This window comes from Peromyscus eremicus, chromosome 17, assembly GCF_949786415.1.
Source record: "Peromyscus eremicus chromosome 17, PerEre_H2_v1, whole genome shotgun sequence".
Classification (NCBI taxonomy): Eukaryota; Metazoa; Chordata; class Mammalia; order Rodentia; family Cricetidae; genus Peromyscus; species Peromyscus eremicus.
Window position 1 is genome coordinate 51,521,610 of NC_081433.1, and position 24,811 is coordinate 51,546,420.

Consider the following 24,811-nt stretch of genomic DNA (forward strand, 5'->3'; position numbering starts at 1 on the left):
GGTATGTGTGTGTGGTGTGTGTGTGGTAGGTACGTGTGTGGTAGGTGTGTGTGTGTGTGTGTGTTGTGTGTGTGTTATGTATGTGTGTGGTGTGTGTATGTGGTGTGTGTATGTAGTATGTGTTTGTGGTGTGTGTGTGTGGTATGTGTGGTGTGTGTGTGGTAGGTATGTGTGTGGTAGGTGTGTGTGGTGTGTGTGTGTGTGAGTGTATGGTGTGTGTGTGGTAGGTGTGTGTGGTGTGTGTGTGCGTGTGTGTGTGGTATGTGTGTGGGGTGTGTGTGTGTGGTATGTGTGAGTGTGTGGTGTGTGTGGTATGTGTGTATGTGGTATGTGTGTGTGGGGGGGTGTGGTGTGTGTGTGGTGTGTGTGTGTGTGGTGTGTGTGTGGTGTGTGTTTGTGGTGTGTATGTGGTGTGTGTGTGGTGTGTGTGTGAGTGTGGTGTGTGTGTGGTGTGTGGTATGTGTGTGGTGTGTATGTGGTGTGTGTCTGTGTGTTGTGTGTGTGAGATGTGTGTGTGTGTCTGTCTGTGTGTGTGTCTGTGTCTGTCTGTGTATATAGACCTAATCCTTGGATAGAGCAAGAAGGAATTATAGGATTATTTGCATCAGAAAAATTATGATGGCATTCACATAGAGAACCTTTACATTTTCAAAACAGAACCTTTTGAGTTAAATTAAGAATATTATTTTAAATAATAAAGTAAACTAAATGTTAGACAAGTACCATTATTTGAAGGACTTATTTTATTTAGTGTCAAAATATAAAATACAATTGAAACCTGGGGAAGTTCATCCATATTCCTTCTTGTTATTTTCTTCATAATTCACATATCTTAGTCCAAATTTCCATTCAAAATTTTATATGAAAAATGTTTTACTTTTAGATCTCCATTTCTATTATTTATGCTTGGACTTAATATAAAAATGGTATATTTATCTTTATTGATTTGTTCCTAAAATAATATGATTCAAAATTAAGCTATTAAAATGGAATATTAAAGATTAATAATTATAATTTGGAGTTGCTGGTGTCCATAGTAAGTTAAGTTCCTTGTTTTATAGCTTGTTTAATTAATTATATTGGCTAGTTCAAAAGAGTCTTGCATGGGTGTGTAAGTCTAATTAATTAGTGAACACCTTTGTAAAAAGATGTCTTTTATGGTTTTAATGCTTTATTTACTCTATAGATTTATCATGCTGATAGAGGCTATTTATTGGCATACAGGGTACCATTTTATATTCATTTATATTGCGTGTAATTTAAGAATCATTTAAAGTTTTCTATTGTGTGTAGTCTATTGTAATGAGAGCCATAAAATGAACTACATTATATATTACCTATGTCATAAAATTTTACAGTGGCTTATTTTTATTTTTAGAGCAATTTAAGATCCACAGCAATCCTGGCCACAAGGTCCAGGTTTTCTGAACATTCCCTGCACTCCCGTGCCCAGCCTCCCCTACCATCTCTGTGTATATTTGTTGCAACTGATGAAGCTACAATTGCACAGATTTATAGTCTAAAACTTATACATTTCATTAAGATCACATTGTATACTATATATTTTATGGGCTTTTGAAGATATATAATGACTTGGATTTATCATTACACCGTGACTCACAATGACTTTCTAGCCCTAATAGTCTTCTGGTCCCTGCTTCTTGTTTATTCTTTCCTATCTCCTAAGCCTCTGGTAATCACTGATATTTTATGCCTCAAAGTGTTACTACTTTTTCAAACATCATATACTTGGAGTCATACAATATGTGATTTTTTTTAGATGGCTTTTTTACTTAATAACATTCATTTACCTTTTCTATGTCTTTTGTTACCTTATTAGCTCATTTCTTCTTAGTGTGATTTTTACTTGGATGTAAGTTTGGGAAACAAACAATAACAAATGCTAATAATAATGGAGAGAGCAGGAAACCCTTATACACAGCTGGTGGGAATGGAAATTACTTCTGTCATTTTACAAACACCACACTGTCTTATCAGCCAGCTGTACCACCTGGAGACGTATCTGAAAGACTCCAAAACAATATTCCATAGAGGTAACTGCACATACATTCTTATTCTTTATTTTTAATATTTTTATTTTATAATTAATTTAATTTTACATATCAGCCATGGATTCCTCTTTCCTTCCTCCTTCCACCCCCCTCAGCCTTCCCCCCCAATCCCCTCCCCGATTCCTACCTCCTCCAAGGCAAGGTCTCCCCTAAGGAGTCAGCCCAGCCTGGTACATTTAGTTGAAGCAAGTCCAGTCCCCTCCTCCCTACACCAAGGCTGGGCAAAGTGTCTCAGCATAGGCCCTAGGTTCCAAAAAGCCAGCGCATGCACCAAGGACAGGTCCTGGTTCCACTGCCTGGGGGCTTCCTAAACAGTTCAAGCTAATCAACTGTCTCACGTATCTAGAGGGCCTGGTCCAATTCCATGGGGGCTCCTCAGCTATTGAAGTGCCCTATGATTTACCAGGAAGTGTTTCCTTTTGGGACCTGGAAGAAAGCAATGAGTTAGAAAAGGGGAATTTGAAGAGGAAGATCCTTGTGATCCACTGGATATGGTGTCAGAGAGAAAGGACAGGCAGCTACAGCAGGTAATCTGATGCAGACATGGGGATGAGACTGGGAGATTGGGTTTGGGGGAGTGGAGGGAGAGGAAAAGATTTGCAGTTAGCCTATCTGTTTCTCTGCCAAAGTAGCCAACTTGATCTTAATGGATGATATTTAGATGCAATCTTGAATTTAGTTTGCAATAATTGTATTGATATGTTTTTCATCTTGTGCACATCACAGAGAACAGTCTGTAATTTACTTTTTGTTGATGTTGTGCCTTTACCAGGCTTTTATATCCATGTAATATTAGCTTCTTAGAAAGTTTGGAAGCCTTCATGCTTTTTCTTTTCTGTGAAATAATTTCAGTTATATTGATACTAGTTTTCCTTTGGATGTCTGGTAGAATTCTACAGCAAATCAATTTGGTCCTTTTTTAGTTGAAAGACTTTTTATTACTTCTCCAATACTGTTAGTGTTATAGATATTCAAAGTGATTTGCTTCATCTTAGTTTAATTTTGGTAGGTTACATGAACCTTGGAATCTACCAGTTTATCTAGGTTTTTCCAGTTTAATGGAATACAGTTTTTAAAGTATATCCTTATTATGTTCTGAACTTTGTTGATTGTAAAGTGCTGCCTTTTTCATCCTCAAGGTTATTAATTTGAGAATTCTTTGGATGAATATGAATAACATTGTCAATTTTATTATTTCAAAGAACCAACATTTTTGTTTCACTGATTCTTTCTATTATTTTTATTTTCATATCTACCTGCCTTGGTTGGCATCACTTTTGACCCTAGTTTTGGAAGTCACATTATTAAGCACTTCATATAAAAGGTCCCATTTTTTTAGGGCTATAAACATTCTTCCTAGGACTGCCTTCAGTGTGTCCCCTAGGTATTCCTATGCTAGGTTTTCATGTTCACTCGATTCTAGTTTTTGAAAAAATTCTTTAATGATTTCTTCATTGACCCATGTGTTACATTATTTGAGTATTGCATATATTGGGTCAGAATTACACACGTTGTATTCCTAAGCGTGTCAGTTTAGGGGTAGTATCATGTTTTGAATTGATAGCTGTTTTTTTTTTTCCAGATTTTATTTATTTGACAGGCATGCTTGCTTTGCCTGCGTGTGTGTAAGTACACCACACGTATGCCTGGTACCCACTGAGTTCCCAGCAGAGCAGCAGTTCCCTAGAACAGGAGTAACAGATCTTTGTAAGACTCCGTGTGGGTGTTGGGAAACAAGCCCGGGTCCTTTGCAAGAGCAACAAGTGCTCCAAGATGCTGTACTATCTCTCCATCCCAATATCTAAGAGTGTGAGTCATATGAAAAATATTCACAAGATTTGGGGTCCTCGTGTGAGCAAACAGAGGGACTTTCTGCTAAAACTTATTTACTGACCTTTATGCACCTCTTCTATAGTGCAAGTACAATGCAGAATGGTGAGGTAGAGTCCTTTTACTCAAACAAAACAGAAAGCAAACAAGTAAAGCATAGAGCATTGTAAGATGTCAGAACCACTGTTACAATTAGTTGCGAAGCAGATGGACCACACCTTAAAAGAGTGGATGGGACCCTTGTCCAATCAATTTTGTAAGCGATTGGTCTGTCTAACTGGCTATAGTTTTAGTGCTAACCTGGGCGATATGTGGAAAAACAGAATCTAAAATACAGCCACAAGGGAATAATGGGAGGAGAATTGCAAAATAAACACAGCAAGAATAGAAGCTTACAATCCTTGATCCTTTGATGCCTTTCTTTGATGTAATTGAATCATGAAGTTTATATGTTAGTGTGTGACAAACCTAGACACATCCCCTATATACTCAAAGGAATTCTTACCTTGATTTGCGAAGATTTCCAGACACAGTTGAGCCATTGTCCTACCAGAACAGCCATTTTTCTCACAATTTATTTTATTTATGTATTTAATCTGTGGTGAGTCAGGGAGTATAAAATATTCTTAAAAATAAAATGCTCACTGAAGAGTTATAAATGAATTCTTTCAGGATTCTAGGATTTCACCTGGAAAAATAGTTGCTACTTATTTAATAAATGTGACACCTGGGGGCCTGAAATAGATAATTTGTTTCACACGAATAATTCTTCTTCCTTCAAACAAACTTTTTCTTATATTTATAACATTCCTGTGACCAAATTAGTTAAGATTTCTACAGACAGACATTCCTGTTTAGTAAAATTTATGTACTGAGTTATTAAGAGAGCCATTCTTCTCATAGTAACACCCGAGGTGAGGACGGCAATGTGATAACATAAAAACACATTTTAAAACAATGTCTTTCCATTTTTATATTTTTGGCTATCTTAAGCAGTGAATGTGCCATAATTTTTCTAAGATAGAAAAGAAAATCAAACGATGTGCTAGATATAATAGAAAAATCTAAGCTTATGAATGAGAGGCTTTGGGAGATTATAATCACAAATCATAAAAACAGACTTATGAAAATTGCATCCTACCTTATCAAATGTTACCCACTCTCCTGTATATGTGTGTATGTGAACACACACACACACACACACACACACACACACACACATATAAAAGTTTTTGCATCCACATAAAAGGATTAACAATTGGCAATATACATAATAGGTTATTTTGTTTTCCCTTGGTTCTAAATATTTGAATACAATTTATAATTGTAGAAATAACAACAATTCAAAAATGACTTTCTGAATTTTTTAAAATATTTACCCAAATATAAACATTTTGCTTATTATATTACTCCTTAGAAATAAATAGGAGCTTTCAGTGTGGGATCTCTGCCTCTGTTATTTTTCCCAAAGAGGAGGCCAGACGTACTCTCCCTGCCTCATTGTTTTTATGATTATTTCCTACCTGGGTGGAATTTAAGACCAGGACCCATTTTACTTCTTCCTGGATGATAGGCGTTGGACTAAGGTAATATGACAAGACCAAGTAGAGAACAGTCATTTAAAGTTGGGAAATTAGACAACTAAACTATTTGGAGTCAGGAAATGGGTAGAAACCCAGGAAGATAAAGTTAAGTTAGTGGGTGAGTCAGAAAGTTCAATAGCATTGTGAACACAATAGAATGGATGCCTGTTCCAGTCTGGTAATTGGGTGACTGCTCAGTCTATGCCATGAACTTCTTTTTCAAGATAAGATATTCACAATCTAAGGCTGGTGTGTCATTGTTCTCCATCTCCATTGTTCTCCACTTAGTAGGAGACTGATGTTAGGGTTTACTTGATGAATCACACCCACCTCAGCTGAACAAAAGGCATGTTGGAGGCTGTGTATTAGTGTTTATGAGCAAATACTGTCATCTCCAACTGCCAAGTGAAATCAGAAAATTTCTATCATTTTTTTAAACTTTATGCATAATAGCAGGTATGGGGGCTTCCAGTATTTTTTTTTATAATAAACAGTCTCCAACATAGCGACTTAATAACCTAGTTTTATATCATCTCTCATAACTCCACATGCTCACTCTTTGCAGCTAGCTATTTCTCACTTGGAGTCTCTATGCTAACAGCATTAAAATGAGTACTGACCTCAGGTCATTGGGTATTCATCATGGCTGTTTCATATGACTGGCAGCTGATCAAGATGTCATTTGGAAACTCAGCGGAGGGTATAGACTAAAAGTTTCTCCAGGGGGGTTGGACATCGATCTTGGTGGAAAGATGGAACCTTTTTTTTTTTTTTTTTTCATAATCTAGCTTTACAACTCCTGAGTATAACCATTCATGTGTTATTCTCAGGTCAAGCAACTCATGAAACCCAATTGTCCTTCAAGTAAGAAGATGAAACTTATTTTTTTTTGTTATGACTTACCAGATGAATACCCAAGGTAGAATGTCGTTAGTATGGCCATCTTTGAAGTTTATCTACTCCTGCACCCCAGGAGCTTCACTTCCATCAATTCTAAAAACAAAATCTGATAATGATTCCAAAACCTGGTGCCAAATTTTTATTGTGTTGATTGTTTTCTTGATAATTTTTTTTTAGTTCTTTGCATATTAGTTATCAATTCTCCCCTATTTGCTGGCCACCTCTTCACTCTGTCACTTTACCATATATTTTCTATAAGAATGCTTTGAATTTTGTAAGTCTAATGTGTCACTCATTGACATTATTCCCTGAGTTACAGGATCATTTTTTAGAAGCATTACCTACACCAACATCTTTATAGAGCATTCCCACCTTTACCACTAACATTTCTTCCTTCCTTCCTTCCTTCCTTCCTTCCTTCCTTCCTTCCTTCCTTCCTTCCTTCCTTTCTTTCCTTCCTTCCCTCCTTCCTTCTTTTCTTACTTCTTTTATTTTTTAGAAGACTGGATGTGAGATTTATTACTGAACATGATTTAGTATGGTACAGGAAGCACTGTGGAAGTCCTCGGGAATGCAGGGCTCACCAATTTTCCAGGGGAGCACAACTGGGGATATGTTTGACCCCACCGCCATTATGAATGAGCTGCTTCACAGCGACCAAGTCTACAAATTCATCGGCATTGAGCTTGGTGAATCCCCACTTCTTTGAGATGCAAGACTTCTGGCCACCAGGGAACTTGAACTTGGTCCTACACAGAGCCTCAATCACATATCCTTATTCAGTAGCTGGGTAGATGGGCACAATGACCTGGACCTTGTGAACCCTGGCCATGGCGCCCTAGGGCTTCCCAAAAGCACCATGTATAACTGCTTGGAATCTAGATTGGGCACAGCATTGAAATCAGAGACTTGAATAGCTGTCTAAAAATTGTCTCCAAGGTCCCTTAGAGCAACCTATATAGGCAAAAGGCTGCATAACTATCAAGGAGGCTGCTGTTTGCAACCATTACATACAGGATCACCATGAGGAAGGGGACTTGGTCAGCTTAATTAGCTACAAACATAGTTTCATTTCTATGTTGAGGTCTTTTATCCAATTAGAGTTTATTTTTTGTGCAGGGGAATAGATATGATTCTAGTTTCCTACATCTACATATAGATACACAGTTTTCTTTGTACCATTTGTTGAGGACCCCACATTTTTTCAAATGTTTATTTTTGTCCTGTTTGTCAAAAGTTGGGTGGCTGAAGTTAAGAGGGCATGAGTCTGGGTCATGCATTTTATTCTATTAGTCTATGTGTCAGGTTTTTATGCTATTAACATGCTATTTTTATTTGAATTGTCCTATAGTGAAGCATCATTCATTTTGCTTGGGGTTGGTTTGGCTACTCTAGGTGTTACCATGTGGATTTTATGTTTTTCTCTGTCTGTCAAAAATTATGAGATTTTGAGTGGGGTTGTGTTTTCAATATAAATGTCACAGTGTGGACACAAATGAAAGAAACCGCTGATGTTCAGCTACACACTTCTCCTTGTGACCTACTTAACCTGTATTATGCCATGTTGTAACCAGTTATAAAGGCAAACCTTTTTCATGATTATGAGTGGTGTTTATGCCCACCTTCCAAAACTTGCACAGTCTGTTTATAAGAAAACAGAAACGTTTTCAGGCATTAATTACCATATTTATTATAGCAAAAAGTTATAAATAGCGTGAAAGCACAGATAGATGGAGGCAAACATAAATGATGAGAAATTCATACAAAATTGTATATCTAGCTCAATATGCTTTCAAAAACATAACCTTGTAAAAGCTCCCAATATTATGAAATATTTATTAAGAAAATCTGTTACCAATAGCATTTCTCTATTACATGAAATTTTACTTCAATATCCTTTTCATGTATCCCAGTACCCAGAAGATATTTGCCAATGACTGGTGGTATTTCTGTTTGTCAAACCTTGAGGGAGAATGCCTTCTGATTTTTCTTCAGAGACCCAGGGTGCTGCAAATAGCCTACAAAGCACAGACCAGCTCATTGTTCTCAATACAAGAAAGAATTATCTGGATAGAAATAATATGAATGCCAATGTTTTTGTTGAACACACACACACACACACACACACTTGTGTGCACCACAAAATAGAAAGAAATTCAGGTATTTCAACACAGGGGAAAAATTCTGAAAAATGCCATACATGCCACATTTTCATATGCAGACTCTTTCATATACAATTAGCAATTATTTCCTTAAGCCTAAGAAATTGACAAAGGTCTCATATTAGCTATATTAAATAATTTTGGTGCGTATTATTCAGTAATGTGAGATTTTGCACATGAATGACAAGAGTCAGCTTGTTTTTAATAACTCAGGTTTTGCTGTATTTTCCTAGACTCAAATTTATCCAATTGGGATCATTTCTTCTAGGTCTTTAATAAATCCCTGCTGACCTTGTTTTGAATCTCAATTAAAGACATGGAAAAAACCAATATCAACACAAAACCCATGGAAGAAAAAGAAATTGTGGTTGAGGGAACACTTCTGTTTAAAAAAAATACTTTTACTGTTCATCTTGGCAAAACTCCCAAGGTTTAACGAAGCAAAACTTTTGCCAAAAATAAAGAAGTAAATGAGAAAAAAATGTTAAAGTCCACTGATGTGAGAACACAGAGAATATATGTAAAAGTAGCCCAGAAGGTGAACTTCTTTGCTGTCACATGCAGAGGTCACACGAATGAATGTTGCATTTTATATCTACCAGAGAGTTCTAAGGATAAGTTTTATAGAGGTATCAGCCCAAATTGATTAAACTTGGTCATTGTAGTCTGCAGAGTGGTTAATTGCATTTGACCGAGGTTAAATCTTACCATTATATTCTCTTTGAAAATAGACTTTTAACATTAAGGGGTTCCATGGTTGCTTTTAAGAATTGTGGAAAACTGAATGGTTTTGTTAACTGTCATGAGACGCCCAAGGGAATTAACAAAGTAGAGGCAGCCTTTCCCAAGGAGTGTCAATGTTCTAACACCCCCATGCCTGATATTCTGCTGGTGGGTTCTTTTGTGTGTGTGTGTGTGTGTATGTATGTATGTATATATGTATATAATATATGCTACACATACATATGTATGTATATATGTTGTATGTATGTATTATATATGTATCATATAAATAATGTATATACACAAAACGTCCTTCTCAAATTGCTGTGTATTGTTGTTCCAATTCTGCTGTTGGGGGCCAGAGTTCTAGATCATCACTTTTCTAAGGAGATCCTCCTCCCAGACTTGTAGATCAGATTTACTCAGGTGTGCTCAGGTTTAGCATATGGAAGGCTTTATGAGAGACTTGAACACACAGCTGTCCCATGCCTCTTCATGCTTTGAATGAAAGACAACAATTATATTAAAGCAGGAACATGCTGTTTTAAAGATATGAGGCATTATATAAGCATGCTATGATCTTCTGCTTGAATTTGGAAGTTTATAAAAGATTGTGTTTTATTTTAAGTTGTGTATATGAGCATGTATCTCTGTGGGGGTTATGTATACATGAGAGTAGTTGCCAGAGGAATCCAGATGAAAGTATCAGGTGATGTGGAACTGGATGGAGGGTGGTTGAAAGGTATCAGCACAGACAATGGAACCAAACTCTTGTTCCCTTTGAGGTCAACACATACTTGTAACCACTGAGCCATCTGTATGGTCCCAGTAGTTTAGACACTTAGTGAAGTAATTTAATTTGAAAGCTTAGTTTTCCAAGAATTCTATCTTGGAATAATTGTTTTCAAAGAGAGATTTTTCTCAAAGAGTTTAAACCATCAATGTTGATTTAATTATCATGGGACATTATTCTCCCTTAATTTAATCCTACATAATTTAGAACAGAACCTATTAGTGCAGACTGCCATCATTTGTCCCTTTTAATGTAACCTCATTTGGGAACAAAACAAGACTGACAAATATTGCATCTAGGGATTTTCTTTTCTTCCATTTGAAGTGGGTGGGTAGGAGCCCAAAAGATGGTGCTGAGCAGTTATAATAAGCAAATAAGAACTTCAGAGATGAAATTTAATTTTTATAATGAGATAACCATGATTGTTTCCATAATAAAAGTAAAATTTCTAAATACTACTCTATACCCATAAATGAATGATCCTCTCTCAATCAGAGAAACTTCTCTTTACCATGAAGGGAATTCAGAGGTACACGGCTGTAAAATAATACTGAGACTAAGTCACAATTGAGTGGTGCTCCTCCCTCAACAGGATATTCATATTGCCTGCTTTCAGGCTCAAGGAGCAACAAAGGATGAGGGTAGGACTTAAGAGACAGAAGACAAGGGGAAGAGCTGTGAAGTGCTAGCACGTGGCCATGACACAGCCATTGCAACCAAGAATCACATCACAGATGTCCAGATGCACGTGACTGCTGTCCACAGTCATGTCCTGGGTCCGAAAGATCCTCCCTTTCCACACTGAAATATGAACTAGTTATATATTCTCTATGAGAGGTTGACACTGTTTCCAGCTGTGAACTGGGAACACTGCTGAAACCGTCATCCTCAAAAATCATAGTACCAAACCCAAGGTCACACATAGGATTCTGGTTAAAACTTGGGTCACAAAATTGAAAAAAAAAATAATACGTGAACATATGATGGGAAGAGGACCTGGGATAGGAGGTAAAATCATCATAATAATTTTTGCTTGGCTCTTTAGTACTCTTTCAATTTTGTAGCTTTTCATCTAAGTGAGACTGGAAGTGCAGCCCAGAACTCTTACAACTCTTCAAGCTGGGTCTTGTTTCTTACACCATATTACCATTATAAAAACAGTGTATTAATTTGAGCAGCCGAATTGGTTTTTATTCCTGATTGAAGACACTACAGATGAAGAACTTTACAAGGCTTTAAAGTAAAATATAATACGAGGTCCATTTGGGTGTGTCTTTTAAATTTTTTGGTGTGCATTGCTCCAGTTTTATGTCATTCAGATACATTTACTAAGTATATAGTAAATATATGTGTTCTTTTCCATATTAAATAGTTAAACATTAACCGGGATTTAATTAGGTGTGCATTTTTTTTCAATCTCCCAATTGCATTTTGATGAACTTCTTGGTTATTCAATTAACATGTGAATGATTTGCACAAAGTCTATTTATACTCTATGGGCTATTGCAGAATCACTTGATATTTTCCCTGTTATATTAATGGATCCATTTACTATTGTACTAGTGGGAAATGAAGTCCTATAATTGGAATCTAGTAAGATACTTTACAGCTTATTAGCTTAGGGGTAATTATCTGCATGTTATATTGCACATTGAATTGCAATTGAAAGCAGCTCATTATAATATTTAAGAGAAGTGGCAACAAAAATAATTAAATTGTTACAGTAACCCCTGGCTTCCAATGAAAATGAGCACATGCATTGAAATACTTTTCTTAACTTGTATACAGATGTGTTCCTTTTTGATAACTATTCTCTTTCTCTGTTCCCTTTTTTTTTTCTTTTTTTTTTTTTTAATTTGCTGCTTGCCATTACAGGAAGTAGAGGTTTGTATGTTGTTTCTATGTTTCATATGTTACTTTAGATTTTATATGAATTATATATATTTTTAATTGATCATATACACCTAAATCATGTTATTTTCCTCTCTTAGGATGATTATTTCCGCACTTGGAGCCCAGGGAAACCATTTGATCAAGGTAAGAATTTGATTGTTTTAGGTTTAAAAATATTTAAATGTTCATACCTGCTATATTTTCGAAATACTATTTATTGCCTGGTTAGAATTTAAAATGCTAAACACATAAACATGCCTGAGAGGAAAATCTATGCAGTAACTATGTTTATTTCCGTATAATAAAGTTAGAAAGAAGATAATTAGGTACATGATTATGTCAGAATGCCATTTATTTTTAGAAACATGGTTTAGATTGCTGATTTGAGATTTTTAACTTTATTTACTGTGTCTATTTTTATTGGTTGTTACAAGTCACTTCATCTAGCTTTCAGGGATACCCATCTGGCAGTAGGTTTATTTGTGAAAAATTTCAAAAGAAATATCATCAGTCTCCATTTTAGTTGATTAAAATGTTTCATTTAAATGGAAAACCCTTGATTACATTCAACAAAGGCCTTAGCAAGACCCTGAAGGAAATGCTAGGCACGTAATATTCTCCAGCTCTATATCTAGAGCTTGGATTCTGGCTAGCTCACCTAAAGAAGGAAAGCCACACTGAGCAGTAAGCATATGCCATGAGAATGGAACACAGCCATCTCACCACAATCATAAATATACAAAGTGTTATTCACTAGACCCTGTGATACTGGATACAGAATGGTTTTTATAGGTTCGGAACAAGAGTATTCTGCTTTGGAGGATACTCTTCTCAGCACAGAGAACAGTTAGTGAAGCAGTATTGTTTAGGACTCAGTCAGTGTCCTATGGGTGTAGTAAAGTACTTACATCAAATATACAGAAAATAAAAGCTAGTTTGGGGGCATGTTTCTGGAGGTCCTAGTACAAGAAAGTTCTGCCTCATTGCTGTGGGTACCTGGGGAGGGTGAACATTGTGGAGCAAACCATTGACATCACAAGCAAAGAAGCTGAGGGAGGTAGATGAAGAGTTCAGAGTTCTCTGGCCTTCTCCCAGTGTATGACCCTCAAAGAGCTGTATACCTGCAAGACTCCATTTGTTAGGGGTCTACTGTCTGACAACTCTTCGACCTTAGAACACAATCCTTTAATGCTTGGATTTTTAGGGGACTATTTAATAATAAAATTAACAACTCATATCTAGAAATATTTGTAAGGAAGCTTAAATAGTCTATAGGTCTGGCTGTGAATCATCAATGGCAATCTCAATCTCGCATGTGAAGTAGGCATTTGCCCCCTAGCCATGCTTCAAAATTAGTACTTCATTAACTATTTCACATTTTATTACTTATTATATACATTATATCACACAAATCTACCTTCACATTATATCACCGTACTACCCTTGTTGTTATTTATTGAATCTCATACTAGGATTTAAATAATTTATTTTTCTCTTGGTTACCAATAAGTCATGCCAATGTGCTCACAAAAATGTAATGAAAACATTATGTCAAGCAGAATGAAATACATTTATGTTTTTTTTCTTGGAAAATGAATTTTTATGATAGAATCATAAACCCTGACAACTGAGAATTATCTGTAAACACTCACACTTGTCATTCTTGGTAAATGTTGTTATAATAAAGATTCTTTGGGGACCTCTGTATGTGTGGAGAGTGTATTGAATTATGACTTCTCTTTGCTTGTATAAAACTGGTTATCATAGGAAAGGTTACTAAAAGTAAAGATAATTAAAAAGTGATTTAATATTCAATGAGCAGTATTATATTATTTTATAAAATATATATTATATTTTCACAGAGATAAATTTATGATGAAAATTTAACTAAAATTAATTAAATATCATTATTATATTTGATATGTATTAGTTTACTCAACCCTTACGGTAAACTCTTCAGAGGGAGATGAGGATATTGAAGAATTTGAGAAGTCAAGTTCTTGCCTTGTGATGGTCCTCCAAAGAGGAAAAGCAAGGATTTGAGTATGGAGGGTCTGATTTCTGGTGCCAGAGTCCTAACTACTATGTGCTATTGATAATCATATAGTAAAAGTAAAATACAAGAACTGAATTCTTGCATATGTAATTTCATTTGAATATATATTTCAAATTATGCAGTTCAGTGGTATTCATTTAAGTTTTGTTTCTGTGCATGCATGTAGCATACATGCATGAGCAACCTTCCCATTTCTACCAGCACAAACTCTGTTTATATTTATTGTCATTGTTCTAGATATAAGCATGGTATCACTTGCTATACTATAGGCCTACAATATTTTTGTACTATCAAATCTTAAATTTTGATTGACAGGACATATATTGTTGATGCATAAACACACATAAGAATTATATCCAGTTCAGAAGCATATTAGACTGAGATGCACGTATCATCCCATTTGTGAACCACCCTAGGAGGAAGTGAATGTTTCAATCCCAAATAAGGTCTGAATAAGACAGAATTAAGATGTACTAATTTCTAATACATTTCTAATTCTTTTAGATAACATTTTTCCCCCTTTGTACATCCTACTTAAAAGCTAATTGATCTGTTGGACACAGGATAAGTTAGAAGACATTTTATATATGCTTAGATTTTAGCATATTTTATTTATGAATATATTTGTCCTGAAAACATGAGCAGATTTCTTATCCTTATATTTTAAGTGTGAATTATACGTTTTGTTAAAAGAATGAAGAGGAAGTTATCATGTTATTGCATTTTTATAGGTATGATTCCGTTCATGACTTCCTGACCAAATACTGTTAGTATTAGATATTACTTCCATTTTCAATAGTGCTTCAAAAATCTTTCCAGTTTGCATGCATAAAATATGGACAAATACATAAAAACTATGTTGGTATATATATAAAATAGTGCACAAATACACATATATTCTTGCAAACTGGTTTCTTGTTCTTATATATCTCAGGATTCATAGTAATAATTTTAAAAACCTCTTTTAAGATTCTTTTTATTCATCACAACATCTGTAGTTTGCTTTTTTTTAATCTACTAAAATAAATAGTTAGAGTGTTGGAGAACTATAATGGTTTTGTGTGTTTAAGTAAAACCATTTTGATAATTGTAACTCTGCTTACAAAATGAAATAAAGTACACAGATGCAAAAAATAAATTGCTTTGCATTTCTCTGTGTTGAGTTCTCTGTGCTATTTCTTCTCTTCATTAGTGTGGTTAATCATGAGTTGACACAGCTGAAATCAACTAAAAAATAGTTTTAATGAGGACATGCATCTTCTCGAATAAGGCATAGACTTGTATTCTGTGTTTACTGTGAAAAATTAAGGAGAAATCCGTAAGTGAACAGAGTGGTAGAAGAAACAAGGTTTAAAATAATTTATTAATGTTTTGAGTAAATTCATAGCAGGTTTTAAAGACAACCATGTGTTTTGTTCTCTTAACCCTGTTTTGTCTGTGAAATAGATTAATTAGCGTAGAGAGAAGTCTCTGGAATTTTCAGCACTACTTTAAGTTGTTTAGAGAATATGTTTGAACTAATGAACTATATTTGGACCAGTTATCTTTACTCAAAAGTATGTGATATACAGACACAGAGACACACAGACACACCAACAGACAAACAGACAAACAGACACACAGGCACAGACCAACAGGGACACAGACACACACTCACACAGGCACACACAGAGACACACATCGACACAGTCACACACACAGGAACACACAGAGACAAACACACACACACACACACACACACACACACACACACACACGTACACTAGAGCAGGATAATAGAGATAGGAAGAAAATATGCTTTCTGTATTGCCCAAATTTTTCTATCGATATATATTAGCTATTTGCTTTTACAAAATACCTTAGGAGTCTAAGGAAGGATTTATTTGGGCTCACTGAAGTGCATGCAGTCTTGGCAGGAATAGAATGGTAGCATCTATGCTTAGGAAAAGGAGGGCTAGGAATGCCATCACTCAATTCTAATTTTGTTTCTCATTTATCTATCTATCTATCTATCTATCTATCTATCTATCTATCTATCTACCTACCTACCTACCTATCTATCTATTTATTTATTGTGGTTCTGAGCCCATGGATGAGTGCCTACCAAATTCAGAATAGGTCCTCTTGCCTCAGTTAAGCAAATGTATACACTGATGGGATTGCCCTGAGGTTTGTCTCCTCAGTGAATCTACACTTTGACAAGTTGAAAATTATTATGCATCACTCTACAGATGCTTGAGGTTGTTCCTCTTGTTTCTACAGTGGAAAAGATTGTAATTAACAGATGGATAACTAGAAACCTAGATATAAACATTTCCCAATTTTTTTTTTTTTTTTTTTTTGCATGTGATGGCTGTGTTCCCCTGTTTTGCAAGTGTCTGGTGTTGGAATTAGTTACAAGAACCACAGTTGTAGATTTCATGAAGGCTGTTCAGTCATGGTGACAATTAGGAAATACCATGGCCTCCAGATCAAGACCTCTGTGTGGAGAGTAAGCAAAGTCATACTGCTCCAGTGGAGTGGATTTAAGTTACCAGATTGTAAAGATTAGGGATGTGATGCCATTTCTACACTGAAGATGCTGAAAACCTTGTGAGGACAGCTGCAGGGAGAGTTAGCCACGGAGCTAGATGAGCCCTGTGCACATTTGTAAGGAGGGTGGATGACAAAAGAGACTTTCCTGACAGAACAGTCACATGCATAGACATGCGCTTAGCCATCTTTCCTCTCTCTTCATTCTCAGTTCTCAGGGCTTCGCCTCACTCCCATTCGTTAGTTCCATTAATTTGTAGTTCTTCCATGACACACCAGTCACAGCCAGAGTTGCCCCCTAATTATCAACATCTGGCTGCAAAGCACATGATGGGGAAATTCCATCTGGAGCTTTTGTTCTCATCAATGACTAGAGCTATCTGTTATATTATGTTTATAACTATTTCTAAAATCAAAGAAGTTAAGGGATTGGACAACTAGACCCGAAGGTTTGTTTTTCTCTTCCTTTAAATACAGTGACGTACTTGAAACACACATTCTGTAGATCAGACTGTCTATGACTAGAGCATAACTTGTTTATGTAAGTGTCATGTGTTTCCTACTCTTACTTTGGGCATTTCTTAGTAATATTCTGAAACAATGGGTTGGTCTGATCCGTATTTCACAATAGAGGCATGGTGTGCCACAATAGGACTTTGTTTAAAAGCTTGGAGCCTTTTGGTTTTGTTTTAGTCAAAAAAAAAAAAAATCAGTACTCTACTAAAATTCATTGAGTGCAATATACAAAGATGACTGCATTATTTCACAGATGGCTTTCAATCATTTAAAATGTGAATTTGTATCCTTAAGTTTCCCCATCATGGTCTTGATGCCCCTTGCTCATAGAATCTCTCTTCCCTTTCTTTGAATGGACTTCCAGAGCTCGGCCTGGTGCTTGGCTGTGGATCTCTGCATCTGTTTCCATCAGTTACTGGATAAGGGCTCTATGGTGACAGTTAGGGCATTCACTAATCTGATCATCAGGGTAGGCCAGTTCAGGCACCCCCTCACCAGCTATACCTTTTCAGAGGAGGGGATGGGGGTGGGCTGTGGAGGAAGGCTGCGGGGGGGGGGGTAAGAGGATGGATGAGGGAGGTTCATATTTTTTGATTTAAGATTTTTGAATCACTTTGAACAAGATAATTTTTAGATGGTAACATTCGGATGCTAACCGCTGTATTGATTTACATCCTATGTTGGTTTTATTGGCCATATTAACAACTTTGTATCATAGAATCCTTCTATGCTCCTATGGTAAACTATTCAGAAATTGAATTTGATCAAGGCATCAGTATTAAATGCTCATTGATTCTATGTTATATTTAGAACATATGAAAGATGGCTTCTAGGTGAAATGTTTATTTCCTTTATTTAGTCCTTAATTCTCATGTTTTGCATCAAATCTAAAAAAAAAGTACATCATTCTACAATTTTCATTGTTTTATTCCATGTCTAACAATGCACTGTCTCCAACTTGTAACAAAATTTGTAAAAACACATCTGGTTTGGGGTCATAAATTTAAATTGAGATTGATCATACTTCATTTGGTTTATAGGGCATTATCCTGCACAGGTATGTAAGAAGTGAAAGTATGTGTATTTCGTTTTAGTGAAGTTATGTATGAGGAAAATTTGAATCAAATTTATCGAGCAGGGCGTGGGGCAGATCAAATTTGCACTGAAAGCCTGTGATTTTAGAAGACAAATTCTTATTATTATAAATTTTGGTATTCAAGCATGAGAAATACTCACTGTGGCTATCAGGTCATACTTCATTAGAAACTTCACAGGCCAAAGAAGTGATTCTAGGTCATTGCTATACGTGGGAACATACGCACTTATTTGTACAGTGAAAGTATTTAGACCCGGTCCCTAAATATTTTTAATTACACTTCTTTTGCTTATTGTGGGTTTGTACTAATGTGCAGAGGGAGAAGTAGGAGGAAACTTTCTCTGTGCTGGTGGCTAATCGTCCTAATCAGGGACCTTTGTGACAGTAACATGGTAGTGGGAGAGTCAGACACTTGACATCAACTTCTGGCCTCCACATGAGTCTGCATCCCTACAAACACACATGGACACACCTAAAACTACACACGCCTGCACAAGTCACACACATTTACGCAAAAGCATGTGGAAGACGTTCAGGGCTAGTAGTTAAACATCTGTGTTTCTAACCCCAGCACCCTACCACAAAGACATCAGGCAGAGGTAGGAGACAGGGCCAGAAGCTAGCACTGCAGTAAAGTGAAAGAAATCACCATAGGGACCCTGCTTCAGAGAGAAAGTGAAAACAGAGGAAAAGAGAGAACCAGTTCCTGAAAAGTTATCTTCTGACCTTTTCCTGAATACCTTGGCATGCATGCCCCAGTGCACATGAATGCGCGAGGGCGCGCGCGCGCGCGCGCGCGCGCGCACACACACACAGACACACACACACACACACAGACATACACAAACCATAAATAAATATATAAAAATGAATATTTAAATATTTAAAAAATTGTTATTACATTTACAGTTTCCCACTGTTCCCTGTTGTATTTGTCTGTTCCTATGTGTTGTGTGTGTGTGTGTGTGTGTGTGTTTATATTATATACTTTATATACATGTTACTGTTAACAAGTGGACCAGCTTTTAGACTGTGAGCTTTTTGAAAGGAGATGCTTTTTTTCTTGTATCTAGCTCTGCACTCCTGCACATTCTGTAGCACCCAGCGATATCAGTGTGCTTAAGAAAGACTCCTTGCAATTCGTAGGGGCTGGTTGGGGAGTAAGGGCAGAACCAGCAGGGAGGAAGTGAGAGTGAATTTGTGCTGGATTGTCTTTTATTAGGACCTTGACTTCAACATAAAATATTTGAAATTTTAAGTTTTTTTGAAGTATGGAAAACATTTTCCATATATTATTGCATATTTAATCAATTGTACAATTAAAAACATAACTGTCATAAGGCCAGTAGCAGCTAAGTGACAACAAGACAACATGCCTCACTGAAGAAAATTACGTTAGACATGTGCTGTTTTAAATTAATTTTATTTCAGAAAAGCATTGTTTTCATTATGAGATTACCATGCATATAAACTGTGCTTTTCTATATTTATCACCATTTTTCACTCCCATTCTTTTTCATTGCATCCATTGAGCAGAGACAGAATTAAAGAGAATAAAAAATCCTTGTTCTCAGTTAGCTTTCTCCTCTCATACTGTTCAGGACCCTCTGCATGGGGAAAGCTGCTGTCCACAGTGGGTCAGGTCTCTCTCCATCACTTAGCAATCAAGACAATCCTCCATGGATATACACAGCTCCATCTGATCTAGACAATTCCTCAATAAGACTTCCTTCCTAAGTGATTCAAAGCTGTGTCAAGTGGACAGTTCAAAGCTACCATTAAATGTCTATTTCTGTCTATTCACATTCCAATCTACAAATAGGAATTAATGCTTTTTTCACGACACTAGTGTAGATTAAATGAGTATGACTGTTTGAGAATTTTTTCTCAACCCATGAAACACTGAAAAATAACGATAAATGTGAATAGCATTATGCATTGCTAACAGCAGATATGACAGTTTTTTTTTTTTAACCTACAATTATAAAGAACAAACATAACCTTTGGTACTCCAAGACGTGTTAGCTTATGTGCTTGTTGAGACATAAAGGGCATTAAAAATGCTCTTTGGAGGGCTGAGGATATGGCTCCATGGGTAAAGTAGTTGCTGCGCAACCATGTGGACCTGAGATGATGGATGTCCGCAGTCCTAATAAATAGCTAAGGTGGCGCTATGTATCTTTAACTCGAATAGGGGGGAGAGATGGGCAGATCAAAAGGTCCCAGGTAAGCCCATCTAGCTGGGATGGTGGTTTCCAGGTTCAGTGAGAGACCTTGTCTCAAAAAACTGAGCTAGAAAAGAGATTAAGAAAGACATAATGATGCCATACTCTGGCCTCCACACTGCAGGCATATGCACACACACACACACACACACACACACACACACACACACACACACCACAACTGCTCAGTAGTAAATTACTCCAGTTTCAGGGTTTAAACAAAGCCTGTGTTGATGCTGGCACTCCTGACTTCCCAGCCTGCACTAGTGTAATGTTTAGAATGATGGTGATGTCATGCAAGCACAGTATCATGACCACTGCATCCCGGCAGCAGCAGGCAGCAACTAAATTAAGTCACAGTAGGCAGATAATGGGCAGCCCTGCTGAGCATGTCTGCTAAGCATGAATAACAATGAAACGAAGCCAGCATATGTAATTGAAGAATTCATATGTTTCTCAATAGAAACTAAAACGAATAAATCCAAATCAACTCAAAATATAAAATAACTAGCCCTTATTGCCTCATTAGAGTCTTAAGAAATAATTATAAAAATAGGCCTCTTGTCTGAGTTTTCCAGGAGCTCGTCAGACATATACATTAGGATTTCTAAACTTGAACACAAAAACAAGTTCTCATAAAATTTTCATTTAAAGGTGAGAGCCTTTCTTTTGTTATTTTTTGGTTTTCTGTGATAATGACATTGATGTGACGTAGGTGCAGAAATCCTAATAGGATTCCCTATTTTCTTTATAATACTTAGAAATTTTGTCTTAAGCAGGCATGTATGCTTATAAAGGCTCAGCCCTGAGCATGCAGTGTCTGTTGGGGGAGAGTATAAAGGTGCCTGGTATGATTTTAATATTTGTACAAGCCTATTAAGCAATTCACAGACAAGAACACTAACAACTAATGGTGTAGTGTGTGAAACAAATTAACTCCTAGCCCCACATCTCATCCTTTCCTACAGGGCAGCCTCCAAGCTCCATTATTTTCCCTGCTGCATGTTCTGACCAATAGATGTTAATACCCCGCTTGCTGTGCCCAGCAATATTACAGCCTCCACGCTGTGCCTTGAGATCTAATTTATAATGTCTTTATATTAATTACATTAATTCAATTAAATGATAAACTTTGTATTAATGCGTTAAAGCATGTGCGAAAATGAGGACTCTTATCTTTGTTTTATATAATTACCCTTGTGCCCCAAAATGTAAACTGCTTGAAAACTTTTATGTTATTTAATAATGTTTTGTTTGGCTTTCTCTGGCTTATAACTTTGGATTGCTCTTCAGCCTCTTCAGATTCTCTGTTAATTTTTCTGAAGCAACACAGTAGATGATGTTTCAAATTTTAAATGTACTCAAATGTGGATCTTATACTGCAAGTGAAAAATAAATGTACAACAGCATAAAATATAAAGATTAGTGACTAACTAGAAGGATTCTAAATAAATCAGATAATCACAAGGTTATCTAACTTTCAACCCCTTCCAGGTTCAAAAGTATTTAAAAAGTGTATCTAGTTAAATTAGGTCAAATATTTACTTTGTTTTGCATGGGTGGGAAAAAGGATTTATTCATTTTTCAGCTCATAGTTTCCATCATTAAGGAAAGTCAGGGCTAGACCTCAAGGCAGAGTTCTGGAGGCAAAAATTGATGCATAAGGCAGTGGTGGCACATGCCTTTAATTTTAACACTTAGAAGGGGGAGGCAGGCAGATCTCTAAATTCAAGGCCAGTCTGGGCTACATAATGAATTTCATGATAGCCAAGGCTACACATAGAAATCCAATTTCGAAAAACAAAAAACAACAACAACAAAACACAACAACAACAAAAGAATTGATGCATAGGTCATGGCAGCATGCTATTTACTGGGCTTCCTCTTCATGGCTTGCTGGGCCTGCTTTCATATAATGTGCTCAGGATCACTTGCCAAGGGATGAAACTTCCCAGAGTGAGTGAGCTTAGCCATCCCACATCAATAATGAATTTTAAAAAAATGCACCATAGGCCTGCCCACAGGCCAGTCTGGAGGTGTCATTTCTCAATTGAAGCTTCTCTTCCAAAATGATTATAGATTGTCTGAAACTGGCATAAAACTAGCCAGTAAAATTGAATCCATGTCACCTTGACAGATCCGTCTCACATGTCCAACCGCAATGCTCCCATTCTTCTTCGTCGTAAGATCTTTTATTAATATTAATATCAGAGTACAAAAACATTTCAACTTCAGCCCTTTAAAAGTTGTCTTAAAAACATTTAAAATCTTTGGAAGTTCAAATTTTTCCTAAAATACTGTTTTGTTTTGTTTTTTTTTTTTAATTTTTATTTTGCAATACAATTCAGTTCTAAATATCAGCCACGGATTCCCTTGTTCTCCCCCCTCCCGCCCCCCTCACCTTCCCCCCAGCCCGCCCCCCCATTCCCATCTCCTCCAGGGCAAAGCCTTCCCCGCAGACTGAGATCAACCTGGTAGACTCAGTCCAGGTAGGTCCAGTCCCCTCCTCCCAGGCCGAGCCAAGGGACCCTGCATAGGCCCCAGGTTTCAAACAGCCAACTCATGCAATGAGCACAGGACCCGGTCCCACTGCCTGGATGCCTCCCAAACAGATCAGGCCAATCAACTGTCTCACCCACTCAGAGGGCCTGATCCAGTTGGTGACCCCTCAGCCATTGATTTATATTTCATGTGTTTCTGTTCGTTTGGCTAGTTGTCCCTGTGCTTTATCCAACCTTGGTCTCAACAATTCTCGCTCATATAAACCCTCCTCATTCTCGCTAATTGGACTCCCAGAGATCCACCCAGAGCCTAGTCATGGATCTCTGCATCCAGATCCCTCAGTAGTTGGATGAGGTTTCTGAAGAAGATGTCAGAAAACGGAAAGATCTCCCATGCTCATGGATAGGCAGGACTAACATAGTAAAAATGGCAATCTTACCAAAAGCAATCTACAGATTCAATGGAATCCCCATCAAAATACCAACACAATTCTTCACAGATCTGGAAAGAATAATACTCAACTTCATATGGAAAAACAAAAAACCCAGGATAGCCAAAAGAATCCTGTACAATAACACAACCTCTGGAGGCATCACGATCCCTGACTTCAAGCTCTATAATGGAGCTACAGTAATAAAAACAGCTTGGTACTGGCATAAAAACCGACATGTGGACCAATGGAATCGAATTGAAGACCCTGACATTAATCCGCACACCTATGAACATATAATTTTTGACAAAGAAGCCAAAAGTACACAATGGAAAAAAAGAAAGCATCTTCAACAAATGGTGCTGGCAAAACTGGATATCAACATGTAGAAGGCTGCAAATAGATCCTCTATCACCATGCACAAAACTTAAGTCCAAGTGGATCAAGGACCTCACCATAAATGCAGCTACTCTGAACCTGTTAGAAGAGAAAGTAGGAAGTAGTCTTGAAAGCATTGGCATAGGAGACCACTTCCTAAATAAAATACTGTTTTATAAGTAGGTACTTTAACTCAAATTATTGGAATCTATGTGTTCAGCAGCTCTGACCTTACTATGATAAAATATCTGAAGAACATAAAATCTTAAGATGGGAATGCTGAAGGGATCTCACTCTCAGTCCATGAACATTTATTGAACTACCTGGTATATCACAGAGGATGTGGAAAAGAAAACTTACTGCAGAAAGAGAAATTGTTTCCCTCTTGCTGTGTCTGTGTGTGAGAAAGGGGTAGTGGTTGCCAGGGAATATGATGTATCCTTCAAAACCCTCCTACAACCACCACCAAGAACAACACATTTTACATTTGGACAAAATTGATAAAACATGTTTGTAACATCAGGTTCTAGAAGCAAAGAGACTGATTTAATGTGACTGAAAATTTAATCAAAACATTGGAAAATAATGAGTTTTATGTGGATAATGGCCTGTGAGTGATGGATAATTGCCAATATCATGGTGCTGTTTTAGAGAAATAGATGAGCATATTTGCTTTTGGTAGTAAAAATAAATAAATATAATTGACTCAGTTTGTGAAATATGGAATATTTTACTGAAAAAAAATGTCTGTGACCAACAGTTTTATTGTACCAAATGGGTGTTGTTACACATAATGTTTGAATCCTGTATTCTACAATACATAAACATCAAATATTTACAGGGTACAAACAACTCAGTTGAAATATTGCATTTTTCAATCTTCCTGATACATAATGATGACAATATGAGTATATGATGCCACATGTAAATTTTACACATACTGTGGACCTGAAAGAGGAGACACCACCATGGGATGTAAAGCATAAGTGCATAGCCAGTGGTCAGAAATCAATCAGTCAATCAATAAAATATAACAAATAGAAAGAGGAGAATCTGTATTGTTCAAGTAGTGATGCTGAAGAGACAAAGTGGTGAACAAGATCCGAAGGACAAAGATTTC

The 24,811-nt window shown here is 36.6% G+C and overlaps 1 protein-coding gene and 1 non-coding gene across 7 annotated transcripts in view; one reads left to right on the top strand and one right to left on the bottom strand.

Annotated features, from left to right (window-relative positions):
* Spock3 (SPARC (osteonectin), cwcv and kazal like domains proteoglycan 3) overlaps positions 1 to 24,811 on the top strand; it is a 350,556-nt gene that overhangs the window by 128,442 nt on the left and 197,303 nt on the right. For 2 of the 6 annotated variants that reach the window (XM_059244713.1, XM_059244714.1), the window contains exons 2-3: positions 11,939 to 11,947; positions 12,055 to 12,100. The exons of 2 other annotated variants lie outside the window; for them this stretch is intronic. In XM_059244713.1, coding sequence (XP_059100696.1) covers positions 11,939 to 11,947; positions 12,055 to 12,100 — 55 coding nt within the window. The remainder of the gene's footprint in view (positions 1 to 11,938; positions 11,948 to 12,054; positions 12,101 to 24,811) is intronic. 2 more of the 6 variants (XM_059244712.1, XM_059244715.1) reach the window with 1 other exon arrangement.
* Positions 7,312 to 7,445, bottom strand: LOC131894788 (small nucleolar RNA SNORA70). The gene has a single exon (XR_009375019.1). It is a non-coding gene; the product is annotated as a small nucleolar RNA SNORA70 (small nucleolar RNA).